This window comes from Macrotis lagotis, chromosome 8 (assembly GCF_037893015.1).
Source record: "Macrotis lagotis isolate mMagLag1 chromosome 8, bilby.v1.9.chrom.fasta, whole genome shotgun sequence".
Taxonomy (NCBI): Eukaryota; Metazoa; Chordata; class Mammalia; order Peramelemorphia; family Peramelidae; genus Macrotis; species Macrotis lagotis.
In genome coordinates this window covers 86,537,786-86,561,942 of record NC_133665.1, presented here as the reverse complement: position 1 = coordinate 86,561,942, position 24,157 = coordinate 86,537,786, and the positions used below count along the sequence as shown (strand labels likewise).

The window sequence follows — 24,157 nt, the reverse complement described above, 5'->3', positions numbered from 1 at the left end:
ACCTGAAAGAAAGTGCGAGCTTCTTTGAACCTACATTCAATAAACCTAGAGTGTGGCACTTCCTCTAGAAAGTGGTTAAGGTCCTTTGGAATCTGTACATCTAGTCCATCAACAGAAACTTGTAGTAATTCTGGCCTGAAGAGAAAAGATAAAATTTAAGATAGAAATCTGAAGCCTCTTTTAACATATGAAATATCAGCAAAAATGGTAAATTGCTTTCTCAAGTTTAACCTGAACTATTAGTATTTTCTCCATGACTTAGTTTAGAAGAAAATTAATAAAACAATAACTCAGGTTATGATTTACAATCTTTGCTTATTCCCAAGGTGTAAAGATTGAAACAGAAAATTTAACAAAAAACTCTCACGAACTACCAAGAGTTGACTCTAGCACAGCTCTGAACTATGGGAAACAATACGACTACTAGGTGACATAATATAGAGAAATGATTTCAGTCTTTTTGGCCTCTAAACCTCTTTACACTCAAAAAAAATTCTTTTTTTATTCTTAATAAAAAATGGCAAATCTTAAGAACATTTTCACCATACTCAACTTAGTTATCAATTAACAACTCAATGACAATCTATAAACTTTTGTATAGGCAAATTATTTTAAAATAATTTTGTAGATACTCATCAACATTCTCACAGGTTTCAGTAGGAATTTCCTATTAAATCTTAACTAAATATGATGTCATGGATTTTACTTTAAGTGAAAGGTTTAGAGGATCTTTAGTTGTAGAGACTTAGAATTAATGATATGAGGAAGAGAGGTAGCCTGAGCATGATATTGGACTGGCTGTCAAGTAAATGGATTCTATCCCCCTGTCTCAAGAGATTCCCGTGAAGTCATCATCCTAGCTCAGATAAAGGAAGAACATTTTTCTACCCTTTCAGAGAGTTCCTATCTGAAGTTTCCTCCTAAAAAGCTGTAAAACTGAGGCTTTGCTTACTTAGGACAAGTTCAATATAGTCCCTGGCACTTACAAAATGTCCAAAGAATGCAATGAGAACTTACACTATCCACTTTTATGTAAATTTATGGAGATTAGTTATCTCATTGAATCTCTAGTATCTAGGATGATGTCTCCCAAAAAGCACATAATAATTGTTTACTGAGATCTGCCTATTGATTGGTGACTAAATGAATGGATCTAGAACTAGAAAGAACAGATATTATCTAACCCCACTCCTTCATTTTACAAATAAAGGGAACACAGAGAAGTTAAATGACTTGGTACAAGGTCATTCAAGAAGTATCAGAGGTAAGACTGGAATACAGGTCCTCCAACTACAAATTCAATATTTTCCATCTCAGTGTCTAGTACCATGCCTTTTGTTTTTTTTTAAGGTGTTTTGGTTTTTTTTGCAAGGCAAATGGTTACGGTTGCCCAAGGCCACACAGCTAGGTAATTATTAAGTGTCTGAGAACGGATTTGAACCCAGGTATTCCTGACTCCAAGGCTGGTGCTTTATCCACTGCAACACCTAGCTGTCCCATACCATGCCTTTTGCATAGTGTTGTCGAGTTTCCAGTCCTATCTGACTTTAGGTGGTCTAATTTGGGGTTTTCCTGTCAAAAATACAGGAGTGGTTTATCATTTCCTTCTCCAGCTCCTTTTACAGATACTGCAAATTTGTATAGTAGGATCTGAAAAATATTTGTTAATGAACTAACATAAAAGCTTAGGGTATTATAAAATTTTCTAATATTATATCCTCCTGAAACCAGAATCTTACCAAATTTAAGAAATTCCCATTGGCAGAATTTTGTCAAATATGAAAAAATAGGGTAGAGGAAAAATGTTTGTTTCCAGTATCATAACCTAAGTCCCTCAGATCCATATTGAAACAGATTTAATTACTGAATCTGTAAAAGGGAAGATTCAACCAAGAGAAGAGACTTAACTTTTGATGCTGTACACCACATATGACTTTACTAATCTTCTAGTTTTAAAAAATGCTGTTTTATATCTTCAGAACTCTCCATGGAATCTTATCTCAGAATACCAGGGACTTTTGAGGGTTACTATGACCACTTCTTTTTGTTTCTAAGATATTCATTGAGGGTTTGTGATCACTCGGGCTTTCTTTGTTTTTGCTGCCTGCAGATCTAGAGTTTTACAGGCTACAGATAATCTTAGGTCCATATCTGTCAGTAAGAGTCTGTTGGTTTATTTGCCCAAGTTGGTGCTAACTTTCCTGGCAGTCCCCTTTCCTATCACTAGCAAGCTTCTAGTTGACAGTTGTAATTATGATAAGTCACTTATTGTAGTTTCTAACTGGATTTCTTGATTATTTGGCATGGTGCAATATTTTGTTTGCTTTCCAATTATATACAATAGTAGCTTCTACTATCATTTTTTGGTAAGATTTTGAATATTCCCCCCCATCCTCCCTTCTCTCTCCCCCTCCCCCCACAGAAGGCAATCTGGTAATCTTTACATTGTTTCTATGCTATGTGTATTGATCAAAATTGAATGTGTTGAGAGAAAAAAAATAACCTTGAGGAAGAAATAAAATATTAGTGATAGCAAAATTATGTAGTACATGAAACAACTTTTCTTTTTTTTTTTTAAATAGAAGGTAATAATCTTTGGTCTTTCTTTAAACTCCACAGTTCTTTCTCTGGATACAAATGGCATTCTCCATCACAGATCCCCTAAAGTTGTCCCTGATTATTGCACTGATGGAATGAGCAAGTCCATTTAGGTTGTTAATCATCACCCCCATGTTGCTGTTAGGGTATATAATGTTCTTCTGGTTCTGCTCATCTCGCTCAGCATCAAAAGTTTTTCCAGGCTTTTCTGAAATCCCATCCTTCCTGGTTTCTAACAGAACAATAGTGTTCCATAACATGTATCACAATTTTGTCAGCCATTCCAACTGATAGACATCCCCCTCGATTTCCAGTTCTTTGCTACCACAAACAGAGCTGCTATGAACATTTTTGTACAAGTGATGCTTTCACTCATTTTCATGATCTCTTCAGGGTATAGACCCAGCAGAGGTATTACTGGATCAAAGGGTTTTCAAAGGGGAGTTGGTTTGCTTTACCTCCATTCAGGCTGCCAAGTAGGCCAAAAGTTAATATAGCTTCTAATTACCATAAATTCATACCATTGTTTATAGAATTTTATATAAAATCTTAAAATCCCATAAAATAATTATTTTTCAAAGGAAATGCCATTCTCACTTCTAAATATGACTGGAGACCCCTTAGATTTTTCAAATAAAGTAAAAAAGGTACATTTTTGCTCCACAATTTTTTATAAAGCTAACATTAACCCTTTAACTCCTGAGTCACAATTCTTACTAAAATAGCTACTAAATTATATTTATAATATCTGAGATCGAATGGTTTCAAAATACTAGAGTAAATGAAAATGTTTCATCTAGTGTGCCCCCTTTAAAGTATGATAAGATTCAAAAGTTTTTCAAGCTAGAAGATTGCCAAGATAATTGTCCAACCCCTTTCATTTTAAATTTACAATGAGAATATTGAAGTCTAGAAATATGAAATGACCTGCTCAAATAATTTGGCAAGTTAGTTGTAAAGATATGATCAGAACCGTTCAGTCCAGTGGTCTATCAGTCCACAATGTTCTTTCTATCTCACAAGATTGCCTCCCAGTCTAAGTCAGAAAGAGTCAAATAATTATAGCCATTAGATTAATCTAGAAAGACTGACTGCATAATTAAGTTGACTGTGTTATTGATACTAAATGAAGAAGGTTCAGAATGGAGAGGGGAAAACTACATATAATTCATTCTCCCAGTAGTCACTGAATTTTATGTCCTCCCAGGACACTATACAATAGTTGTGAACAGAAAACCAAATCAAACCAAAAAAAAAAAAAACCCATTACCATTTCACTTATTGTCCTCCTGCCCTTGAATAGATACTATATTAGCAAGGAAATAGTCTAATTAGATAAAAAGAAAAGGAACCAATAAGTATGAACAACTCACAAACTGGACAATTCATTCCCAGAAATTATAAAACTCTTAGCACAACTAAAATAAAGAGAAAAACAAGTATCTGCTTTCTTATGATGCTTACTACTCATCAAAAGAACTGAAATTCCTCCTCTCTGGCCATAAACTCTACCTGCTATTTCTCAAAGGAGTAGAAAATGAGGCTTTCACTAGCTATTCTCACATTCATATTTATTTCCCAATTCTAAGTATTCCAGGAATAGACAGAACGTTTATATCAGTAAATATTTAAATGTCATAAAGAGACTGGCTGTTATTACCTGTACATAATGAATCATGATTATCTGTCCTTGATCTAGTGTGACTACTAATTAGCATTTAACTTGATAATCAGATTTTTAAAAGTTTTGAATTTTAGAACTGGCATATATTAATTTTTTTACTTTTTTTCACAAATGAAAAAATATCACATGACACAGTCAGCAAATACTTCTCATTTTTTTCATGCTGCTTAACTCACCTGTCAAATGCTCCTGGATAATGACCATACTGTAACTTCCGAAAAGGCACAAACTTTCTGTCTGAGTGTCCTTTAAGTCGTAACTGTCCATGCCAGAGGTAGTTGCCACTTCTTTCATAGAAAATTACCAGGTGGATGGCATGAGTTGTTAATTTGAGGATATAGTGCAGGGGGATTTCAGTTCCCGAGAGGTAATCTATTCCATCTAGGCGGGGATCTTTGCTCTGAATCTTTAGGCACTGGAATCCCATTCTCTCAGCTATTTGAAACCAGTTTTCCTACAACCAAAGAAGTTCCTTTAAAGTTTCAGCTAAAGTCAAAGATGAATAGCAAAAAATTTGATTGGCATTTACTAAATAAGGGATCGTGGAATCAAAAGAATAACTAGAAGGGAACTTATAGATCACATAGGTCCATTAATGGATACCCATATTAATGGATAATAAAACTGAAGGGAAGTATCTTGCCTACAATTATACTATCCAAGAGATTTCAAGAGATCCCTCACTGTTTCATATCAAGATCTTCTCCCTAGAAGCCTTGACTAGGAGAGAGGAGATGGAGTACTCATGCCAAAGACTGGCACACATAGGGGTGGACACAGCTGGTATCTTTCAAATACTTGGTTCACTTACATTTCAAAATCTATGTGAGATGCAGAAATGTAAAGGAATATCTGGAGGCCGCAATCTACATTCAGTACCTCCATTTTTTTCATCTCCTACTCATCTTTGTGACTTTTACCATGTTTTAAAATCTGGCTCCAGGTTAATTACATATGATTTCCCCCTCATGTATACAATGGTCCTGCCTACTTGTTCCTTAGCTTTTCCCCCATGCACGAAATATTCTTTCTGTTGCCTCCTGGTCTCCCTTGGTTCTTTGAAGACAAGACTTAAATTACCAGTTGATATGATTTTTCCCTTAATCACTCTTTTCTAAATAGCTTGAATTTACAATTATACTGTGTATAGCTTTCCATCAAATAGTAAGCTCTTTCAGGGCAGGGACTTTCTTGATTTTGCATTGGTATCCATAATTCTTGGCACCATAACTGGCACATAGTAGGTACTTCACAAATACTTGCTCAATGATTGACTTGTTTATCCAATCTGTTCCTCAGAATTCACCAGAAAATGTAAGTAAAATAAATCTGAACAGATAGCTCACTAATATTAAGTGAAAGCTAATGGTCTAAATGTAGTTTCTAATAACTTGACAATTCCAGAGCACTTCAAAGAAGCAGCCCTTTCATGAACATCTTTATATTATAATTTGTGACTGTAACAGAATACCATTAGAAAATAATGTATTACATGATTTTCAATGTGTTATAGGACAATTTATCTTTCCCAACATAATTACATGTATTGAAGTGTGCTTCAAGCACTAGTGGTACAGAGGGGCCAGACAGCAAGCAGTAAAATCCTAACAATGGGCTTTCAAACACCCAATTTGGACACATCCTGGCTCTGTGAATTGGAGTAACTCACTTAATCTCTCAATGCTCCAAGAAACCTTCTAATACTGGAAGCTCAAGAATAGCTACCAAACTGTTAAGGGATCATGGAATCAAAAGATAGATCATATAGATCCTATGGATCACATAGGTCCTATATGTTTTCAGTAGAAGCAGGTTCCTCAAGAATATCCCTACAGGACCAGCTAGGTGGATTAGGGCACCAACCCTGGCATCAGAAAACATCTGAGTTCAAATCTTGCCTCAGACACTTAATAATTACCTGGCTGAGTGACCTTGGGCAAGTCACTTGATCCCATTGCCTTAAATAAATAAAATTTTTTAAAAAAGAATATTCCTAGAGCAATAATAAAATCACAGATCTGGAAAAACTCAACCTATTTGAACCTCCTCCAGAGGGAAAGAATGGATTCAGAGTGAAGTTTGAGGTTTATTTTTTTTTAGATTTGGCCAACACAGGGGTCTGTTTTGCTTGACTATAATAGGTTTGTAAAAAGTTTTTGTTTTTCCTTGGTGTAGGAAGAAGAGGGAGATAATTTGGACTTGAAAAGAAAATAAAATTTCGTAAAACAGAATTATAAGAACATAATAAACCTTTAAAAGCAGGTGTTAATACTAATGACAATAATGACAGTTTGCATTTCTATAGTTTTAAAGCTTACCTCACAATAGTCCTGTGAGTTTAGCTCTTCACTCTCATTTTTATTATTTTGGTATCTGCAGTTTACAGATAAAAAGCTGGACATCAGAATGGTTAAATGACTTGCTCTATGTCACAAAGCTAGTAAGGATCAGAGACAAGATGAATGTCAGGATTCTTGCTCTCTTCACTACACCATTTGGCTTCTCTCATCACCACTTTTTCCCCCCCACCTAGTTTTTTGTTTTTGTTGTTAATTCATTTTTGAATTTTACAATTTTCTCCTTAATCTCACTTCCTTCCCCATCCCCCACAGAAGGAGTCTGTTAGTCTTTAACATTTTTTTCCATGCTATGTACTGATCTAAATTGAATGTGTTGAGAGAGAAATCATATCCTTAAGGAAAAAAAAAAATTAAATGTAAGAGATAGCAAAATTACATTATTAGATAGCAGGGTTTTTTTTTTAAATTAAAGGTAATAAAGTCTTTGGTCTTTGTTCAAATTCCACAATTCCTTCTCTGAATACAGATGGTATTCTCCATCACTGATATCCCAAAACTGTCCCTGATTGTTGCACAGATGGAATGATCAAGTCCATTAAGATTGATCATCACAGGGGTGGCTAGGTGGCACAGTGGATAAAGCACCGGCCTTGGAGTCAGGAGTACCTGGGTTCAAATCCTGTCTCAGACACTTAATAATTACCTAGCCGTGTGGCCTTGGGCAAGCCACTTTAACCCCATTTGCCCTGGCAAAAAAAAAAAAAAAGATTGATCATCATGGGGAAGCTAGGTGGCACAGTGGATAAAGCACCAGCCCTGGAGTCAGGAGTACCTGGGTTCAAATCCAGTCTCAGACACTTAATAATTACCTAGCTGTGTGGCCTCAGGAAAGCCACTTAACCCCATTTGCCTTGCAAAAAAAAAAAAACCTAAAGAGATTGATCATCAAACCCATGTTGCTATTATGGTACACAATGTTCTTCTGGTTCTGCTCATCTTTCTCAGTATCAGTTCATGCAAATATTCAGGCTTCCCTGAATTCCCATCCCTCCTAGTTTCTAATAGAACAATAGTGTTCCATCACATACACACACACCACAATTTGTTTAGCTATTCCCCAATTGATGGACATTCACTCAATTTCCAATTTTTTGCCACCACAAACAGGACTGCTATGAATGTTTTTGTATGAATGTTTTTACACTTTTTCACGATCCCTTCAGGGTATAGATCCAGTAGTGGTATTGCTGGATCAAAGGATATGTACATGTTTTTTTGTCCTTTGGGTGTAATTCCAAATTGTTCTCCAGAAAAGTTGGATGAGTTCACAGCTCCACCAACGAAGCATTAGTGTCCAAGATTTCCCACTTTCCTTCTAACATTGATCGTTGTCTTTTCTGGTCATATTGGCCAGTCCGAGTTGTGAGGTGTAGTACCTCAGAGATGCTTTAATTTGCATTTCTCTAATCAGTAATTATTTAGAGCAATTTTTCATATGACTAAGGATTGTTTTGATTTCATCTGCAAATTGCCTCTGCATATCTTTGACCATTTCTCAATTGGGGAACGGCTTAGTTTTTTTTTTTAATTTGACTTCATTCTATATATATTTTAGAAGTGATTGCTTTGTCAGAAATACTAGTTGTAAAAACTGTTTTCCAATTTACATTTCTTTTGATCTGGGTTACAGTGGGTTTTGTCTGTGCAAAGGCTTCTTAATTTAATGTAATCAAAATTATCTGGTTTGTTTTTAATGATATTCTCCATCTCCTCCTTGGTCATAAACTGCTTCCCTTTCCATAGATCTGACAAATAAACTATTCCTTGATCTCCTAGTTTGCTTATAATATTGTCTTTTATATCTAAATCCTGTCCATTTTGATCTTATCTTGGTATAAGGTGTGAGGTGTTGGTGAGGCGTTTCTGCCATACTAACTTGCAATTTTCCCAACAGTTTTTAATCGAAGAGAGTTTTTATCCCCAAAGTTGAACTCTTTGGGCTTATCAAACAGAAGATAACTATCACTTCTTGCACCTAGTCTATTCCACTGATCTACCACTCTATTTCTTAGCCAATACCAGACTGTTTTGATGAGTAATGCTTTATATGATTTTGGATATAGTAGGACTAAGCCACCTTCTTTTTTGCACTTTTCCCCCATTAAATCCCTGGAAATTCTTGACTTTTTATTTCTCCATATGAATTTACTTACAATTTTTTCTAACTCATTAAAGTATTTTTTTTTTGGAATTTTGATTGATAGAGCACTAAAGAAGTAGTTTAATTGCAGGATTGTCATTTTTAGTATATTAGCTCAGTCTATCCATGAGCAGTTGATATTTGCCCAGTTACTTAAATCTGATTTTGTGTAAGAAGTGTTTTGTAATTGTTTTCATAAAGTTTCTGAGTCTGCCTTGGCAGGTAGACTCCCAGGCATTTTATATTGGCTGAAGTTACTTTGAAAGGAATTTCTCTTTCTAGCTCTTTCTACTGTATCTTGCTAGTCATATATAAAAATGTTGAGGATTTATTTTATAACATGCTATTTTGCTAAAGTTACTAATTGTTTCTAGTAATTGTTTAGATGATCTTTTGGGATACTCTAGGTATACTATCATGTCATCTGCAAAGGGAGAGAGTTTTTTCTCTTCCTTCCCAATTCTAATTCCTTCAATTTCTTTTTCTTCTCTTATTGTTGAAGCTAACATTTCTAATACAATATTGAATAATAGTAGTGATAACATGCATCCTTGTTTCACCCCTAATCTTATTGGGAATGCCTCTAACTTATCCCCTTTGCATATAATGTTTGTTGATGGTTTCAGATAGATACTGCTTATCATTCTAAGGAACAATCCATTTATTCCTTTGCTCTCTAGTGTCTTCAGTAGGAATGGGTGCTGTGTTTTGTCAAAGGTTTTTTCAGCATGTATTGATATAATTATATGCTTTCTGATAGGTTTGTTATTGATATAATTCATATACTGACAGTTTTCCTAATATTGAACCAACACTGAATTCCTGAAATAGATTCTACTTGGTCATGGTGTGTTATCCTAGTGACAACTTGCTGTAATTGTTTTGTTAAAATTTTATTTAAGATTTTTGCATCTATATTCATCAGGGAGATAGGTGTATAATTTTCTTTTTCTGTTTTGACTCTTCCTGGTTTAGATATCAGCACCATATTGGTGTCATAGAGTTAGGTAGAGTTTCATCTTCACCTATTTTTCCAAAGAGTTTATATAGAATTGGAACCAATGTCTAATAGAATTCACTTGTGACTCCATCTGACCCTGGAGATTTTTTCTTAGGGAGTTCAATGATGGCTTGTTGAATTTCTTTTTCTGAGATAGGGTTATTTAGGTATTTAATTTCCTCTTCATTTAACCTGGGCAACTTATATTTTTGTAAATATTCATCCATTTCACTTAGATTATCAAATTTATTGTCATGCAGTTAGGCAAAATAATTCAGAATTATTACTTTAATTTCCTCCTTATTGGTGGTGAGTTCACTTTTTTTCCATTTATGATATTATCAATTTGGTTTTCTTCATTTTATTAATCAAAGATTTATCAATTTTACTGCTTTTTTCATAAACCCAACTCATTTATTTATTAGTTCAATAGTTTTCTTGCTTTCAATTTTATTAATTTCTCCTTTAATTTTTAGAATTTCCAATTTGATATATAATTGGGGGGGGGTTTAATTTGTTCTCTCCTTTTTTTAGTTGCACGTTTAGTTCATTGATTTTCTCTCTTATTTATTCATGTAAGCATTTAAAGATATAATATATCCCCTGACAACTGTCTTAGCTGCATCCCATAAGTTTAGGTATGTTCTTTCATTATTGTCATTATCTAGGATGAAGTCATTAATTCTTTCTATAATTTACTGTTTGACCCACTCATTGTCTAAAATGAGTTTTATTTAGTTTCCAATTAGTTTTAGGTCTATCCCTGGCCCATTATTGTATGTGATTTTTATTGTATTATGATCTGAAAAGGATGTATTCACCATTTCTACCTTTCTGAATTTGATTATGTTTTGTGCCCTAGTACATGGTCAATTTTAGTGTAGGGTACATGTAGTGCAGGAAAAAAAAAGTATATTCCTTTCTATCCCCATTCAATTTTCTCCAAAGGTCTATCTATTTTCTAACAATCTATTTATCTTCTTAACTTACTTCCTGTTTATTTTATGGTTATATTTATCTAAATCTGAGATGGGGAGGTTGAGGTCTCCCACCAGTAGTTTTGCTGTTTATATCTTCCTGTAACTCATTCAGCTTCTCCTCTAAGATTCTGGATGCTATACCACTTGATGCATACATATTTAGTATTGAAATTGCTTCATTGTCTATAGTACCTTTTAGGACGATAGAGTTTCCTTCCTTATCTCTTTTAATGGGATCTATTTTTGCAGCAGCTTTGTTTGAGATAAGGATTGATACCCCTCCTTTTTTTTCCACCTCAGCTGAAGCAAAATATATTTTGCTCCAACCTTTTGCCTTCACTCTATATGTATCTCTCTGTTTCAAATGAGTTTCTTATAAGCAGCATATTATAAGATTCTGGTTTTTAATCCACTCTACTATTCACTTTCGTTTTTATTGGGAGAGTTCATCCCATTCACATTCAAAGTTATAATTACTAACTCTTTATTGCCCTCCATGCTATCTTCCCTGTTTGTATTTTCCCCTTTTTTTCACTTTATCCATATTCCCAGTATTTTGTTTCTGAATACCACCACCTTCAGTGTTTTTGTTCCCTTATAGCAACCCCTTCTGTTAGTTCCCTTTTTCCTCCCCTTTCCCCTTTCAAAACTTGAAAGGTAAGGTAAGTGTCTTAACTGAGTGTGTGTATGTTAACTTCAAGTCAATCTGATGAGAGTAAGACTCAGGCAGTTCTCACCTCCCTTTTTAAAATCATTCTATCATTCATAGTTAAGTTATGAATGTCTATTATTTCTGATTAAGTATATTTTTCTCTAATACAGTTACAATTCTCAAGATTGTGAGTCTTTCTCCCAGGTGGGGATATAGCCAGTTTCATCTTACTGGATAGCAGTCTTTTTCCCTTTACATTTTTTTTAATCCTTTTCATGTATCTCTTGAGTCTTCTGTTTGAAGTCTAAATTTTCTATTTAGCTCTGGTCTTTCCATCAGGAAAAGTTGGAAGTCTCCTATTTCATTAAATGTCCATCTTTTCCCCTGGAAGAGAAGGTTCAAGTTTTACTGGATAGTGCATTCTTGGCTGCATTCCAAGCTCCTTTGCTTTTTGGTTTGCTCATTTTCCCAGCCTGGGCCTGGTTTTGGGGTGCTTCCTGAGCTTTTGGGACACTCCCACAAGCGTCTCAGTGTGTGAGGCTTTGTCCTCCCTCCTGGTCTATGAATGACCATAAGCACCTCCCTCTGCCATGGGGCTGAGGTGGGGGGGGGGGGCTGCTGTTCTATGGGGGTCCTAGACTGCAATCAGGATCTGAATGTGGTCAGAGCCCCAGAGTCCTGTTCCAGGGGCAGAGGACAGAGCTCTGCAGTCTCTCTTCACTCCTCTCCCTCAGCTCAATGGGCTCATGTCCTGGAGGCTCCTGCTTCTGTTTCCTGGATCAGGGCTGGGGAAAGACCATGCTGCTTGCTGTGTGCCCTGAGGGCTGGGCTCCACGAGCTCACTCTGGCAGAGGTCCCCCACTGTTCCCCCACTTTGTGCCCGGTGCTCCTCGGGGTGCAGCTCAGGAGACTCCTCCGCTGCTGTGAGCTGAGACTCCCAGCGCCCTGGGGCTGCCTCCGGGAGGCTGAAGTTATTTCTCTCTGGCGGGCCACCCCTCCGGCAGGCTGCCTCTCTGATCCCGGGGAGCAGAGCCTTTCTGCTCTTTTCCAGGTTACCTTGAGTAGGAGAACTGCCTCCCTGGGTCCCTTTGTGGGTTCTGTCTCTCGAAAGTTTAGTTAGAGTCCTTAGCTGATGAATTTTATCAGAGAGCTCCTAAGACTCGATCCCTTCTTGTTGCCATCTTGGCTCCGCCCCCTGGGCTACAAATCTGCTTTTTGGAATATCACATTCCAGGCCTTTCTATCCTTTAATATTGATGCCAAGCCAAGTCCTGTGGAATCCTTACTGTGGCTCCTTGGCATCTAAATTGTTTCTTTATGGCTGCTTGCAGGATTTTCTTTTATCTGAGAATTCTGGAATTTGGCCACAACATTTCTTGGTGTTTTCATCTTGGGATTCCTTTCCAGGGGGATCAATGTATTGTTTCAGGAACTATTTTGTCCTCTGGTTCCATGATGCCATGGCAATTTTCCATCACTAAATCTTGTGATATTGAGTGCAGGGTTTTTTTCTCTTTAATATTTTCTTAAGTTGTGTCTCCTAGATCTATTCTTGAGGTCAGTAGTTTTGCCAATGAAGTATTTTACATTTTCTTCTATTTTTTTTTGGTTTTGTTTAACAGATTCTTGTTGTCTCATGACATCATTAGTTTCCCATAGACTCCATTCTTTTTTTTAAAGAAGAATTTTCTTCATTTACCTTTTGTAATTCCTTTCCCAATTGGTCAATTCCATTTTTGAAGGAGTTTTCCATTTGTCCAATTGCATTTTGCAAAGATTTGTTTTCTTGTTGCAAGGTGTTAATTTTCTCTTGGGTTTCTTTTCCCAAAATTTCCAATTAATTTTTAAACTCCTTCCTGATTTTTTCAAGTAAATCTTTCTGGGCTGGAGACCAAATCATCTCCTCAGAAGTTCTAGGTGTCTCTGAGTTAGGGTCTTTATCTTCTACGTAGATTTTTATGGGACCCCCCCCCTTTCCACTGGTTTTTTCTTCATTTTCCTAAGATCTTGTGTTGGGAGAGGTTGGTTCACAGAGGTTTGGTTTTGAGGTCCCTAGAGGCTTTGCTCACTGGATTTAGTAATTCCAAGTGGGCTGGCCAGTAGGAAGTGATGACTGCTTTCTCTGGAGTGTCTGTGACTTTGCTTTGAGGCCCTCTCCCTAGGCCTGGAGGGAGTAGGTGGTGCTGCTGAATACTGTTATCCTTGAACAATGTGAGCTGGGCCATGGGGGCAGAATACTGATCTCCCAATTCAGCTGAGGGAGCTTTGCTGCCCAAGCCTAAGGCGGTGGGGGTGGGTGGCTTGTTACTGTGTTTGTTCTAGGAGGAGAACTCCACTGAAATGAAAGTATGGAGCCTGTGGTCCTCCAGACCAGCTGTGCCCAGGAGATAGATGTCCAACCGTACTCTGTAACTCTCTGTGCTGGAACTCGCTCTCCAGTCCCGCTGAAGCTCCCCAAACCACTGCTCCCACACAGTCAAAGCCTCTGTGGCTGATCTTAGTCTGGCTCTCACCCTGCCTCCACTGGCTCTCTGCTCTCTGCCCCTGGCTCACGCAGGATCCCTGGAGACAGACCTTGTTGGTAGATGTTCTCCTAGCTTCTTTTTCTGGGTTTTGTCAATCAAATTTCTGTTAAGAGGTTTGTTTCATATTATTTAGGGGGGAAAGCCTGGACTTTAGCACAGTGCCTGTCTTCTCTCTGTCATCTTGGCCAAAAGTCCAACACCACTTCTATAAAACACACATTAATACAATGTCCCAGGGGAATGTAAACTCTTTGGGAACAAGCCCTGTTTCATTTTTGTCTTATCTCTACTACTTCAGGTATTTGAAATCATAGGTGCTTATATAACTGCTTTTTAAAGCTGAAGTATCCTATACCTATCTAAATACTTTGGCTTCACCTTTGTCCCCCATATAATTGTTTCCCTTTAAAAATCTCTTGGTGTTTTAATTGTATACCTTGCCTTGTAATATCAGCAAATATCTCCAAATTTTCTATTTATTTCAATTCTTAATTCCATTTTTATGGAAATAACTTTCTATGGAAATTTTCTTTCTTATCTAATATAGCATCTTAATGCTTACTACAAAACTATTGCCCTTCTGCATAACTATCTCCTTTTCTTATCATGCCTAATTCTATGGTCCTCCCTCTGTTGACTGTTTATATATAGCTTTACAATACATAAGTGTTTGCAAGAGTAGGGACTATCCTTTACCTTTCTTTGAATCACCAGTGCTAACCCCAGTGCCTGTGACATAGGAGACACTTAATGACTGATTTGTTTGAAATTCTCTTTAAACTTTGACTATTACAAAATATATAAATACAAAGAATATTAATTGAATACTGTCTGTTTACAGGATCCAGAGAACAGAAACAGGCACATTTTTAGCACAGATTTGGTTCTCTTGTCATTTAAGAAGTCTTCCAGCCCTGGTACTCACCTCAACCTTGAAGAACAAATCAAATTTTTGGTCAAATCTAGAGGGTGCCAAACTTACTCCATGCCTCACATTTAACTTCCAAGTAAACTGTTTAGTGTCATATAAACATGATTATCTTATTTAGCCCATTTACTCTTCTGTTTAAGCCCTGCCATTTCTCTCTCTCCCTCTTGTACTGAAAACATAGCAGTCTAAATTGACATTATATTAGTTTTTCCAATTTCCCAGTTACTTACTCCCTCTGAAGTGGTAGTTGAATGCCAGCAAGGCCTTCCAAACCCTCATTTCATTTTGATCAGATGGCAACCTCCCCAGGGTCATCTCAGCCTGGTGTCCTAGTTCCTAGTTCATTCTAAGACCCTGCATTGTATTCTCAACAAAAGTTCCTCTACTATCTTGCTTTACCTGAACAGCTTCCCTTGAGTATTCTAGATTTCCCTTAGAACTCTCTCCAATAGAAGTCACTCCTTTTCCCTCTTTCTCCAACTAATGATGCCAGAAACATAAACCCATTTATTCCTTGTTCTCCAGAGCTATTTTTAGATTACTCCTTTACTTTTGATGATTTCTAGTTTATCCTGTGTATATCTTGTTTGGGTATCATTTTTTTCCATGTTATTTCTTCCATTAGATTGTGAATTCCTCAAGAGCTCTCTTTGTATCCCCAGCATTGACTACATGTCTGACAGATGATAGATGCTTAATACAAGCCAGTTTACCTGACATGACTGCTTTTATGAAAAGATACAAAACTATACACAGTCAACTACTGAAAAGTAAACCACCTTACCTCATTTTTCAATAGGTGGTCCATTAATGCAAATGTAGTGAAGTCTCTTTTAGCACAGAAGTACTTGCATTCTGAGACGCTTCCATAAGAAGAATTTTTAACCTGTTCAAAATCTCTGTTAATCACTTCCAGAACCAAAGGATCGATAAGAAACACTGGCAAATCTTGGTTTGATGCTAGCTTAAGAAATTTCTTAACTGCACGCTGTTTAAGGAAACAAACAAAAACGGGGCAGTTTTAATTACACATTTTCACTTCATTTTGATTAAAAGAGACTTGGATATACAAATTAATCTTTCACTAAAAGAATTTTTCCCAAGAGAAGACAAAGGCAGGCCAGATCTTTCAACTTAAAAGTGACTCAATTGGGATGAATGTTTTCTCAAAACTGACTATTTATCTGTACCCTTTTATTAAAAGATTTTATATCCCATAATATGGCAAAGGTTTTTACTATTGTCTATGCTTTCTGTGCAAGACTGTGACTAAGACATTGTCTCTGACCAGACCAGTCTACATTAACTTTAACTTTCAAAGTATTTTTCCTCTTTTGTAAGGACAACAGAGCCCTCTACTGGAAAAAAAGAAGTGACAGCATTAGATGCTACAATGGACCACCTATATGCTTTTATCTAGTCACATAAATATCTAATAGTATCAAAGGTGAAAATAATAAATTAAGGATTTATTAAAGTTATATGGCATACTTCAATGAGATGCACATTTATCTGTATTTTAGAGCTGTTTAGAAATTTATATCTATTCAATGGTCTGAGATTACATTGAAAAATAAGAATTTTAGATTTGGGGAAAAAACTTAGAAGCTACCCATCCAATGTAGAAATTCATTCTCTATTCTTGACAGATGATAATCTACCCTTTGTTAGAACACATCCAGAGACAGGAAATCACAAAGTTTCAATTCACTCTGGACTTTAGTCTTCCTAAGGTTCCTGGATTGTTCTATTGTTTTGCATTCATTTTTGGTTGAATCTCTTTCTACATTCTATATGGAAAGTTAATCACAATGGGTTTCTTAGTTGTTTCTTCCTTTTTCTCTCATTGAAATAATTCGGGATAGTTAAGTCAGAATTTTTTTAATGCCTTTAAAATCACTTTCCCATTTTTTTCAGTCTCTGCCCTTTCAAGCCTATCTTTCTGTTAAATACACTTGCAACTTTTGTTTTTAATATATCTATTCTGTATTTTCCCACTCCTATGCCCTTGCATGAATTATCATGACCCTCTAAATCTTCACTCCCCATATTCTACTTTCTACTCATTTGTGAAGCGTGGATGCCATGACCTCCTTTTGTATATACCACATAACACCCTAATTCCTCATGCCTACTGAGACAAGTCTTATTATACTTCTTATTTGTTTCTCTAATCGAACCTGGCAACCAACCTCCTTCCTTCTTCCTGAAGATTTTCCAAGTACTAATCCTTAATGCCAAAGTGCTAAAAAGCCTCAATGACTCAAGGAAAATCTGGACTCCTTTTAGTTGGCCATAAAAACAGTAAAAATGAATTCTTAAATTTGGTAAAATTTATATGAACTTACACAAAGTGAAGTGAGCAGAACCAGAAGAACTTCATACATGTTTACAGCATTATTGTACCAATAATCAAGTGTGAAAGACTTATTCTCATCAAGTCAATGATCCAAGTTAATTCTAAAGGACCTATGAGAGAGTTCTCTCCAGAGAGAGAACTGCTAAGGTGTAAGTGCAGATTGAAGCATACTTTTTTTCCTTGCAACTTGGATCAAAGTCATATTATTTGCTTTCTCAAAGGGTTGAAAGAGTGGCAAGAGAATGTGGAACTCAAATTTTTAAAAAAGTTAAATTTTTTCATGTAATTGGTTAATAGTAATGAAAAAATATATATGGAAAAAAATTATTCCTTGTAGTCACCAAGTACTAATACTTAAACTGACAACTCGAGTCAGCATAAATGACATAGTTCTTATATTCTTTACAACAAGACAAAGATTCTTAGCAAGAGTATTACATCAGTGTCTATTTCTAGTTCTCTAGTTGTGATGGGTTTCTTTTGAACAGGAATAAACAAGCTACTATAACATAGAAAAAGATAAGTGAACAAGACATCTCATAAGTTTATTCTGATGGAATTGAAAGGTAGGAGAGATAGAGAAGGAGAATGGCTGCCCCTGGGGCAAAAGAGGGTTATTACTGTTTGTTTTGATCCAGGATCTTTAGACAAGAAAGAAACTTGGGCCTCCCAAATGGAGCTCTGTAACATAAAATCACTATTCATCCTTTCCTTCAACCTAGCTATTTTCCCTTCCATCCCTATCAGTGATAAAGTACTCTTTTGGTCAACCTCCAACATTTCTGATCAATCCTTCTCATTCCTTTTTACTGAACTCTCTTGCTCCTCCTAGTCCCTAAGTATGTGTGGCATCTCAGGTCCTGTTCTTGGACTTCACCCCTTTCTCTGCCCTCCCCTCTCTTTCTGATGACCTCATTCACTGCCATGGTTTCGACTATTACGATCACAGGGTGTCCCCAAAAATCTTAAGTGCATTTTTAAAGCTTTAATCACTAAAAAAATTAATGACTAAATAATTAATTGCCAACTTTCTTTAGGGAAATTGCATTTTGCTGATTTCTATGTCTATATCTCAAGCTCTAACCCCTCTTGCTTGACTTCCAATGCATCATAAGATTAAAGATTTGGAATTAAAAAAGAGTTTAGATTTCATCTAGTCTAGTTCTACCATTTTATAGATGAGGAAACCAAGGTCCAGAAAAGATAAGTGTCTTTTCCTAGGTCACACAGGCAGAACTAGAATTTGAACCCATGTTCTCTTACTACCAATCTAGTGTTCTTCTAACTATATTTTTCTGCCTCAATCCTAGATTTCTAGTTCTGGTTTATATAACTACCTGGATGTTCTCCCAATCTCTCAAACTCAACATGTTTAAAACTGAACTCATTTGTTTTCTTACAAACCTGCCAATTTTTCTGTTGATAACATGAATCTTCATTTTACTAGTCACCAAAGAGCTAGATCTTGGAGTCAAGTTTTATTCTTCCTTCCTCTAAATCCAATCAGTTGCCAAGTGCTATCTATTCTCCTTTCATCTCTTGCATACATTTCCTCCTTTCCATCACAGTTCCACCCTAGTTCAAATCAACTATAGCCTGGACTATTGGCTCTCAGAGCCTGGCTACTATGGCACTTAATAAATATTCACTGCATTGAACTGAACTATTACAATTGTTCTTAAGTAGTGCCTCTCCCATTTACCTTTCACAGAGTTGCAAGAGTAATCTTAATAGCTTGCTAGCATAATTCTACCATTCAGAAACTTAAGTTATCTCCCCACTATTTGCCAGACATCCTTCATCATTTCCAAAACTCATACTGCCCCCTCTAACCTCCAAACAGGTTTCCTCTAATAATGGACACTTCCTAATATATTTAAAAGGAATTATCTTTTTTTTTAAGGTTCATCCTCACAAAGCTGTCCCTGATTTCTACAGCTAGAATGAATGAATGGAACATTTATTGAACTCTTACTATGTGAAAAGTATTATACCAAACCCTGGAGATACAAAATAGAAAAGCAAGTCAGTCTCTCTCTCTCAAGGAGCTCCTATTCTAATGGAAAAGACAACAAATAAGATATGGAAAGATTTCATAGTCCTTAGATCAGAATAGTAAAGTAGATAGTAATGCAAATTTTAAAATGTCATTTCCATTGATAAAAATCATACAAGTTTCTGATGTCAAATGTTTTGGTAGTGCCAAAACTTTGGTGGCAAAAACTTTCTTTTTTAGGCTCAAATACCTGTGGTTACTGAGGAACTTGGTAAGTCACATCTTCCAAGTGTTGCCTGCTTGGACTATGACTACATAGACCAATTAAGAAGCAGACTAGTTGGAGATTATGGGGGGCAGCAGAAGGAAGATGTGAGGAGTGGGAGGATGTTACCATTCCCGGGGCAGTTGAGCTTACCTATCCACAAGTGGTAATTGGGTAGTGGTTGGTAATAGCTGTACAAGGGAAGAGACAATGTGGGTTGTATCTTAACTTTTTTTCCCCATCTTTGAATCTGCACTTCTTGCTCAGTTCCATTCAAGTGGAACTTAATGTTTTCTGATTTTAATTGAATAAAATTACCTCCTGAGCTAAAACATATTTCAATAAATTTAGATTATTCAATTATGAGAATACAGATAAACCTTAACTTCATCTTTATCCAAAATTTCAACTTTATCCAAAGGTTTCAGAGATATATGTGTGCTGCACAGAAAATGTTTTATACTTGGGAAAGTTTGTTTTGCCTCCCCATACTGACCCTGTGTGTCCTGTATCTTGTCAGAAACCTTCCCATACATCACATCAAAGCTATTTTCCAAATAGGGACAACCTGGCCCTGACACCAGGAATATCTTACTAGAATAGAAAGTTGAAATAACAACCTGCTACCAAATAATTAGCTAATCAAGCTTGACTATCCTGATGTAATCACTTAAGGCACATTTGTTCAGAACCCTATCCCTTCCAGCATATATGCCATGCCCTGTTTCCTTATATAAGCCATAGTATATCCCCCTCTTCCCAGCTTGTTCCCTTACAGGACCGACAGCTTGCAAAAGCATAATAAAACTTCTAGATCCCTCTTATCTCTTATTCTGAGTCTCAGATTAATTCATTCATCACTACCCCTATCCCCACTACATAACTTCTCCCAGGCCCCACCCCACATACACTGAACCCAACCTCATTATTTGGACATCAGAGTTCCAGAATTTTTTTGCTGCTTAAGAAGTTCCAGAGGTCTAAGGAGTTTAAGAACTGAACACTTACCCAGACAGACTAAGAACAAAAGATAAGAACAACAATAAAATAGCAAAAGAGCCTGGGGTTATTGGGAGCAATGAAAGGGAGTAAAAGACCCAAACTAGGACTTAGGTTTACCTATTTATTTACAATTTTCTCTAACTTCAAAATAGAAATAAATATTCCTACCCTAATCTGTCTGTTGGGTGGATAGAGTCAAATGGATTTCCCTAAATGATAGATAACTTTACCTTTCCATTAAAGAGACATATACTCGCAATTTTTGAATAATGAACTTAGTCATCTTTATTGCTTTTCTAAAAAATGTTTTATGGCTTTAAATTACTGTCTATAAAGCCAAGATCATCTCACTTTCTAAACATCCTATTTCACTAAATTCATGTAACTCAAGAGCTTGAAAAATTCATATTATGAAATGCAAAACCACATTTTTAAAATTCAGAAAAAAAATATTGAAACTCTTTAAGTACTATGGCTTTCCCTTGCCACACCATTTATGAGCATCAAACCTTCCACAAAGCATGTCATGTGGACAAAATTTTATTTTATTTGACTTTGCTTCAAGGGGAAGAGTCCAATAAATGGTGTGAGGAATGTAGGGAGTTGTTGGTCTTCACAGGATGTGGGGGGGTCCCTAGGGAATCCATTACAATGGGGAGTTTTCCTAATCCCATTCCAGAGATGACAAACCCAAGATTAAAAAATCCAGTTCTCAATATTGAGGTCAAGGTCAAGAGTGACCTAGAGATCTTGACTTAATGCAACTGAGTTTGCACAATTATGTAATTGAATATCATCCCACACACCCCCATGATGATTGGGATTCATCAGCATATCATGTGTCATATGATGGGGATGAATCATATTAGGGACATGTCATGGGATAAGCAGACCTCTTAGATTGTAACTCAAACTCTGAAAGCCTATGAAAATCCAAGAGGGAAGGGAAAGAGTTTCTGAAAACTATAAATTACCTGATATTCCAATGCTACCTTGTGCGCCTCATGCTAAGTAAGGCACCTGTATCTTGTAAGCTTTGTGAATAAAATCTACAATTTTCTCTCACTCTAGCAGGTTTTTCTTTTATTTATAGACAACAATGGCTAGTATTTTAATTACTCATATGGCTCTATGACATTGAGATTAGATTATTAAATATCTAGTATATCATGTTCCCCCCCACAAAAAAAATCCAAGTGAAGTCCTTATGTTAAAAAAAATTGCTGTTAGATAACTAAAATACACACATAAATCTCAAGGCTAAAAAAGGTGAGGAGTTTGGTAATATAACGCCTGGACTTCAGCCACTTAAACAGCCATTTAGTTCTAGCTGATGTCAACAGTGACCCAGAATTTATCAGTAATATGATGAGTGCTTGGTGACCTAAAAGTCCAGTTCTAATCTAAGAGTCTTCTTCCTGACTGATAGCAGAGGAGTCAAAGATTGAATTGTGACATTAACACTAAAATGTCTTGTCATACCACTGAGGCACACTACTAGGACATGTAATGGCAAACCTGGCATCACTAAATTCTTATATAAACTGTCTAGCAATATGCTCTACTACATTTGATGGTTTTCTTGCAGAGTTATATTTTCAGAATTCTTACAAATTGTTATATGTTCATTTATTATCTTATCAATATTTTCCTTATTTATTGTTCAGTTCTATTAACTTAGTGACAATATTTATTGAGACATCAAATGTATATTATACTTACCCATTGTGCATTATTGTGTCCAACTTTATTTCCTTTGGCTCCTGATAAGCCAGCTCCATTCTAAGATAAAAATATTATGAAAAATGTTTTTAATAAATTTATAGCTTGTTAAATAATCTTTCCTTTAGAGCAGATATAAGGGGAATATATAAATCTGACAGATTCATTATCATTAGCATAAAATTTTTTCAGCAAATGACCACATAAACATAGTCCTAAGACACTAGTTACAAAAACAATGGTGTGCCCTCTGTGAACTTTCAATGACAAAAATCAGAGAATAGAAAACACTAATATAAAATGGAATAAAAACTTTAGATAAATGTTAGGGAAGAAAATTAAAAGTTAATAAATGAGAAAAGGATGGCACTGCCAAATAGAAAGGAGAAAAACCATCAGGTATGATGTTTCTTCCTTATTTTTAAAAAAATTTTCCATCTTTATCAGAAGAGCAGAACAAAACTATGTTTGAGGAATCTTGTAGAGGGACAAATTATACTTACTAGTTGCTAAAGCTACTATAATTCCTTTAAAGTATCTTGATGTATCTGTAAATATAGGTGAGTGCATTTGAGAGGTTTACTGAATTAAACTTTTAGTTTAATTCAGTAAACATTAGCATGCCAATATACAGAGAACACAAAACAATGAATTTCTGTTTTTTAAATACACTGCATTTTTCTGAACTTTATTTTTGTATATATTTTTCTGCCTTAATAATTTCTCATTTAATTCATCCCCAAACAGAAAGAAACCCTCTCTTACAATAAGCATAATTCTGAAAAACAAGTCAAGTATTAATATATACTGTGCTCTCTAGTGATTGTGTGGCATAATAATCCACTTAAAAAATATAGACTCCTCTGAGCAAAAAAAAAAGTTTATTTTGGCTTTTCTCGAAAAAAGGGTACACTTCAAAGTCTCCCAAAGGTAGTGAAGATCAAGGGGCTGCCCCAAATTGACGTTCAAGGAAGATTATATGGCCTAACACAATCCCCTCCTCCCTCCTTATTGTTCCTCTCTGTCAACTCATTGGTTAGTTTTCAGTTACATTCTACTTATGAGGCCAAGATGGCGACAAGAAGGGATCCAGTCTTAGGCGCTCTCTGATAAAACTTCAAAACTAAGGACTCTAACTAAAATTTTGAGAGACAGAACCCATAGAGGGACCCTGTGAGGCAGTTCTCCTACTCAAGCTAACCTGGAAAAGAGCAGAAAGGCTCTGCTCCCTGGGGTCGGAGGGTTGGCCCGCCAGAGTGAAAAGAACTTCAGCCTCCCAGAGGCAGTCCCAGGGCGCTGGGAGTCTCAGCTCACAGCAGCGGGGGAGTCTCCTGAGCTGCACCCCAGTGAGCACTGGGCACAAAGTGGGGGAACAGCGGGGGACCTCTGTCAGAGTGAGCACCTGGAGCCCAGCCCTCAGGGCACACAGTCAGCAGCCTGGTCTTTCAGAAGCCCTGATCCAGAAACAGAAGCAGGTGGAGCCTGTAAGCAGGAGCCCCCAGGGCATTAGCCCATTGAGCTGAGGGAGGGGAGTGAAGAGAGACTGCAGAGCTCTGTCCTCTGCCCCTGGAACAGGACTCTGGGGCTCTGACCACAATCAGATCCTGATCGAAGTCTAGGCCCCCCCATAGAACAGCAGAGGCCCCCCTACCTCAGCCCCATGGCAGAGGGGGCACTTATGGTCATTCACAGACCAGGAGGGAGGACAGAGCCTCACACACTGAGACCCTTGTGGGAGTGCCCCAAAAGCTCAGGAAGCACCCCAAAACCAGGCCCAGGCTGGGAAAATGAGCAAGCAGAGAAAAAAGAGGAAGACCATTGAGAAATATTTTGCAAATGAGCCCAAGAAGGGTCAAAACACTCAGTCTGAAGATGAGGAAGCACAAGCTCCTGCATCTAAAGACTCCAAGAGAAACAGAAATTGGGCTCAGGCTATGACAGAC

General features: G+C 36.6%; 1 protein-coding gene across 11 annotated transcripts in view; it reads right to left on the bottom strand.

Annotated features, from left to right (window-relative positions):
* Window positions 1–24,157, bottom strand: part of FKTN (fukutin) — a 73,321-nt gene that overhangs the window by 23,875 nt on the left and 25,289 nt on the right. For 7 of the 11 annotated variants that reach the window (XR_012470862.1, XM_074197579.1, XM_074197580.1 and 4 more), the window contains 4 exons: window positions 22,215–22,274; window positions 15,655–15,858; window positions 4,459–4,736; window positions 3–135 (listed from right to left, as the gene is read on the bottom strand). Coding sequence is in view for 10 of the 11 variants with exons in the window: in XM_074197579.1 (XP_074053680.1) it covers window positions 3–135; window positions 4,459–4,736; window positions 15,655–15,858; window positions 22,215–22,274 (675 nt within the window). In the remaining variant the exon portion in view is untranslated. Of the gene's footprint in view, window positions 1–2; window positions 136–4,458; window positions 4,737–6,600; window positions 6,720–15,654; window positions 15,859–22,214; window positions 22,275–23,415; window positions 23,636–24,157 lie in introns of those variants that run through there. The other 4 variants (XM_074197585.1, XM_074197581.1, XM_074197583.1 and 1 more) reach the window with 4 other exon arrangements.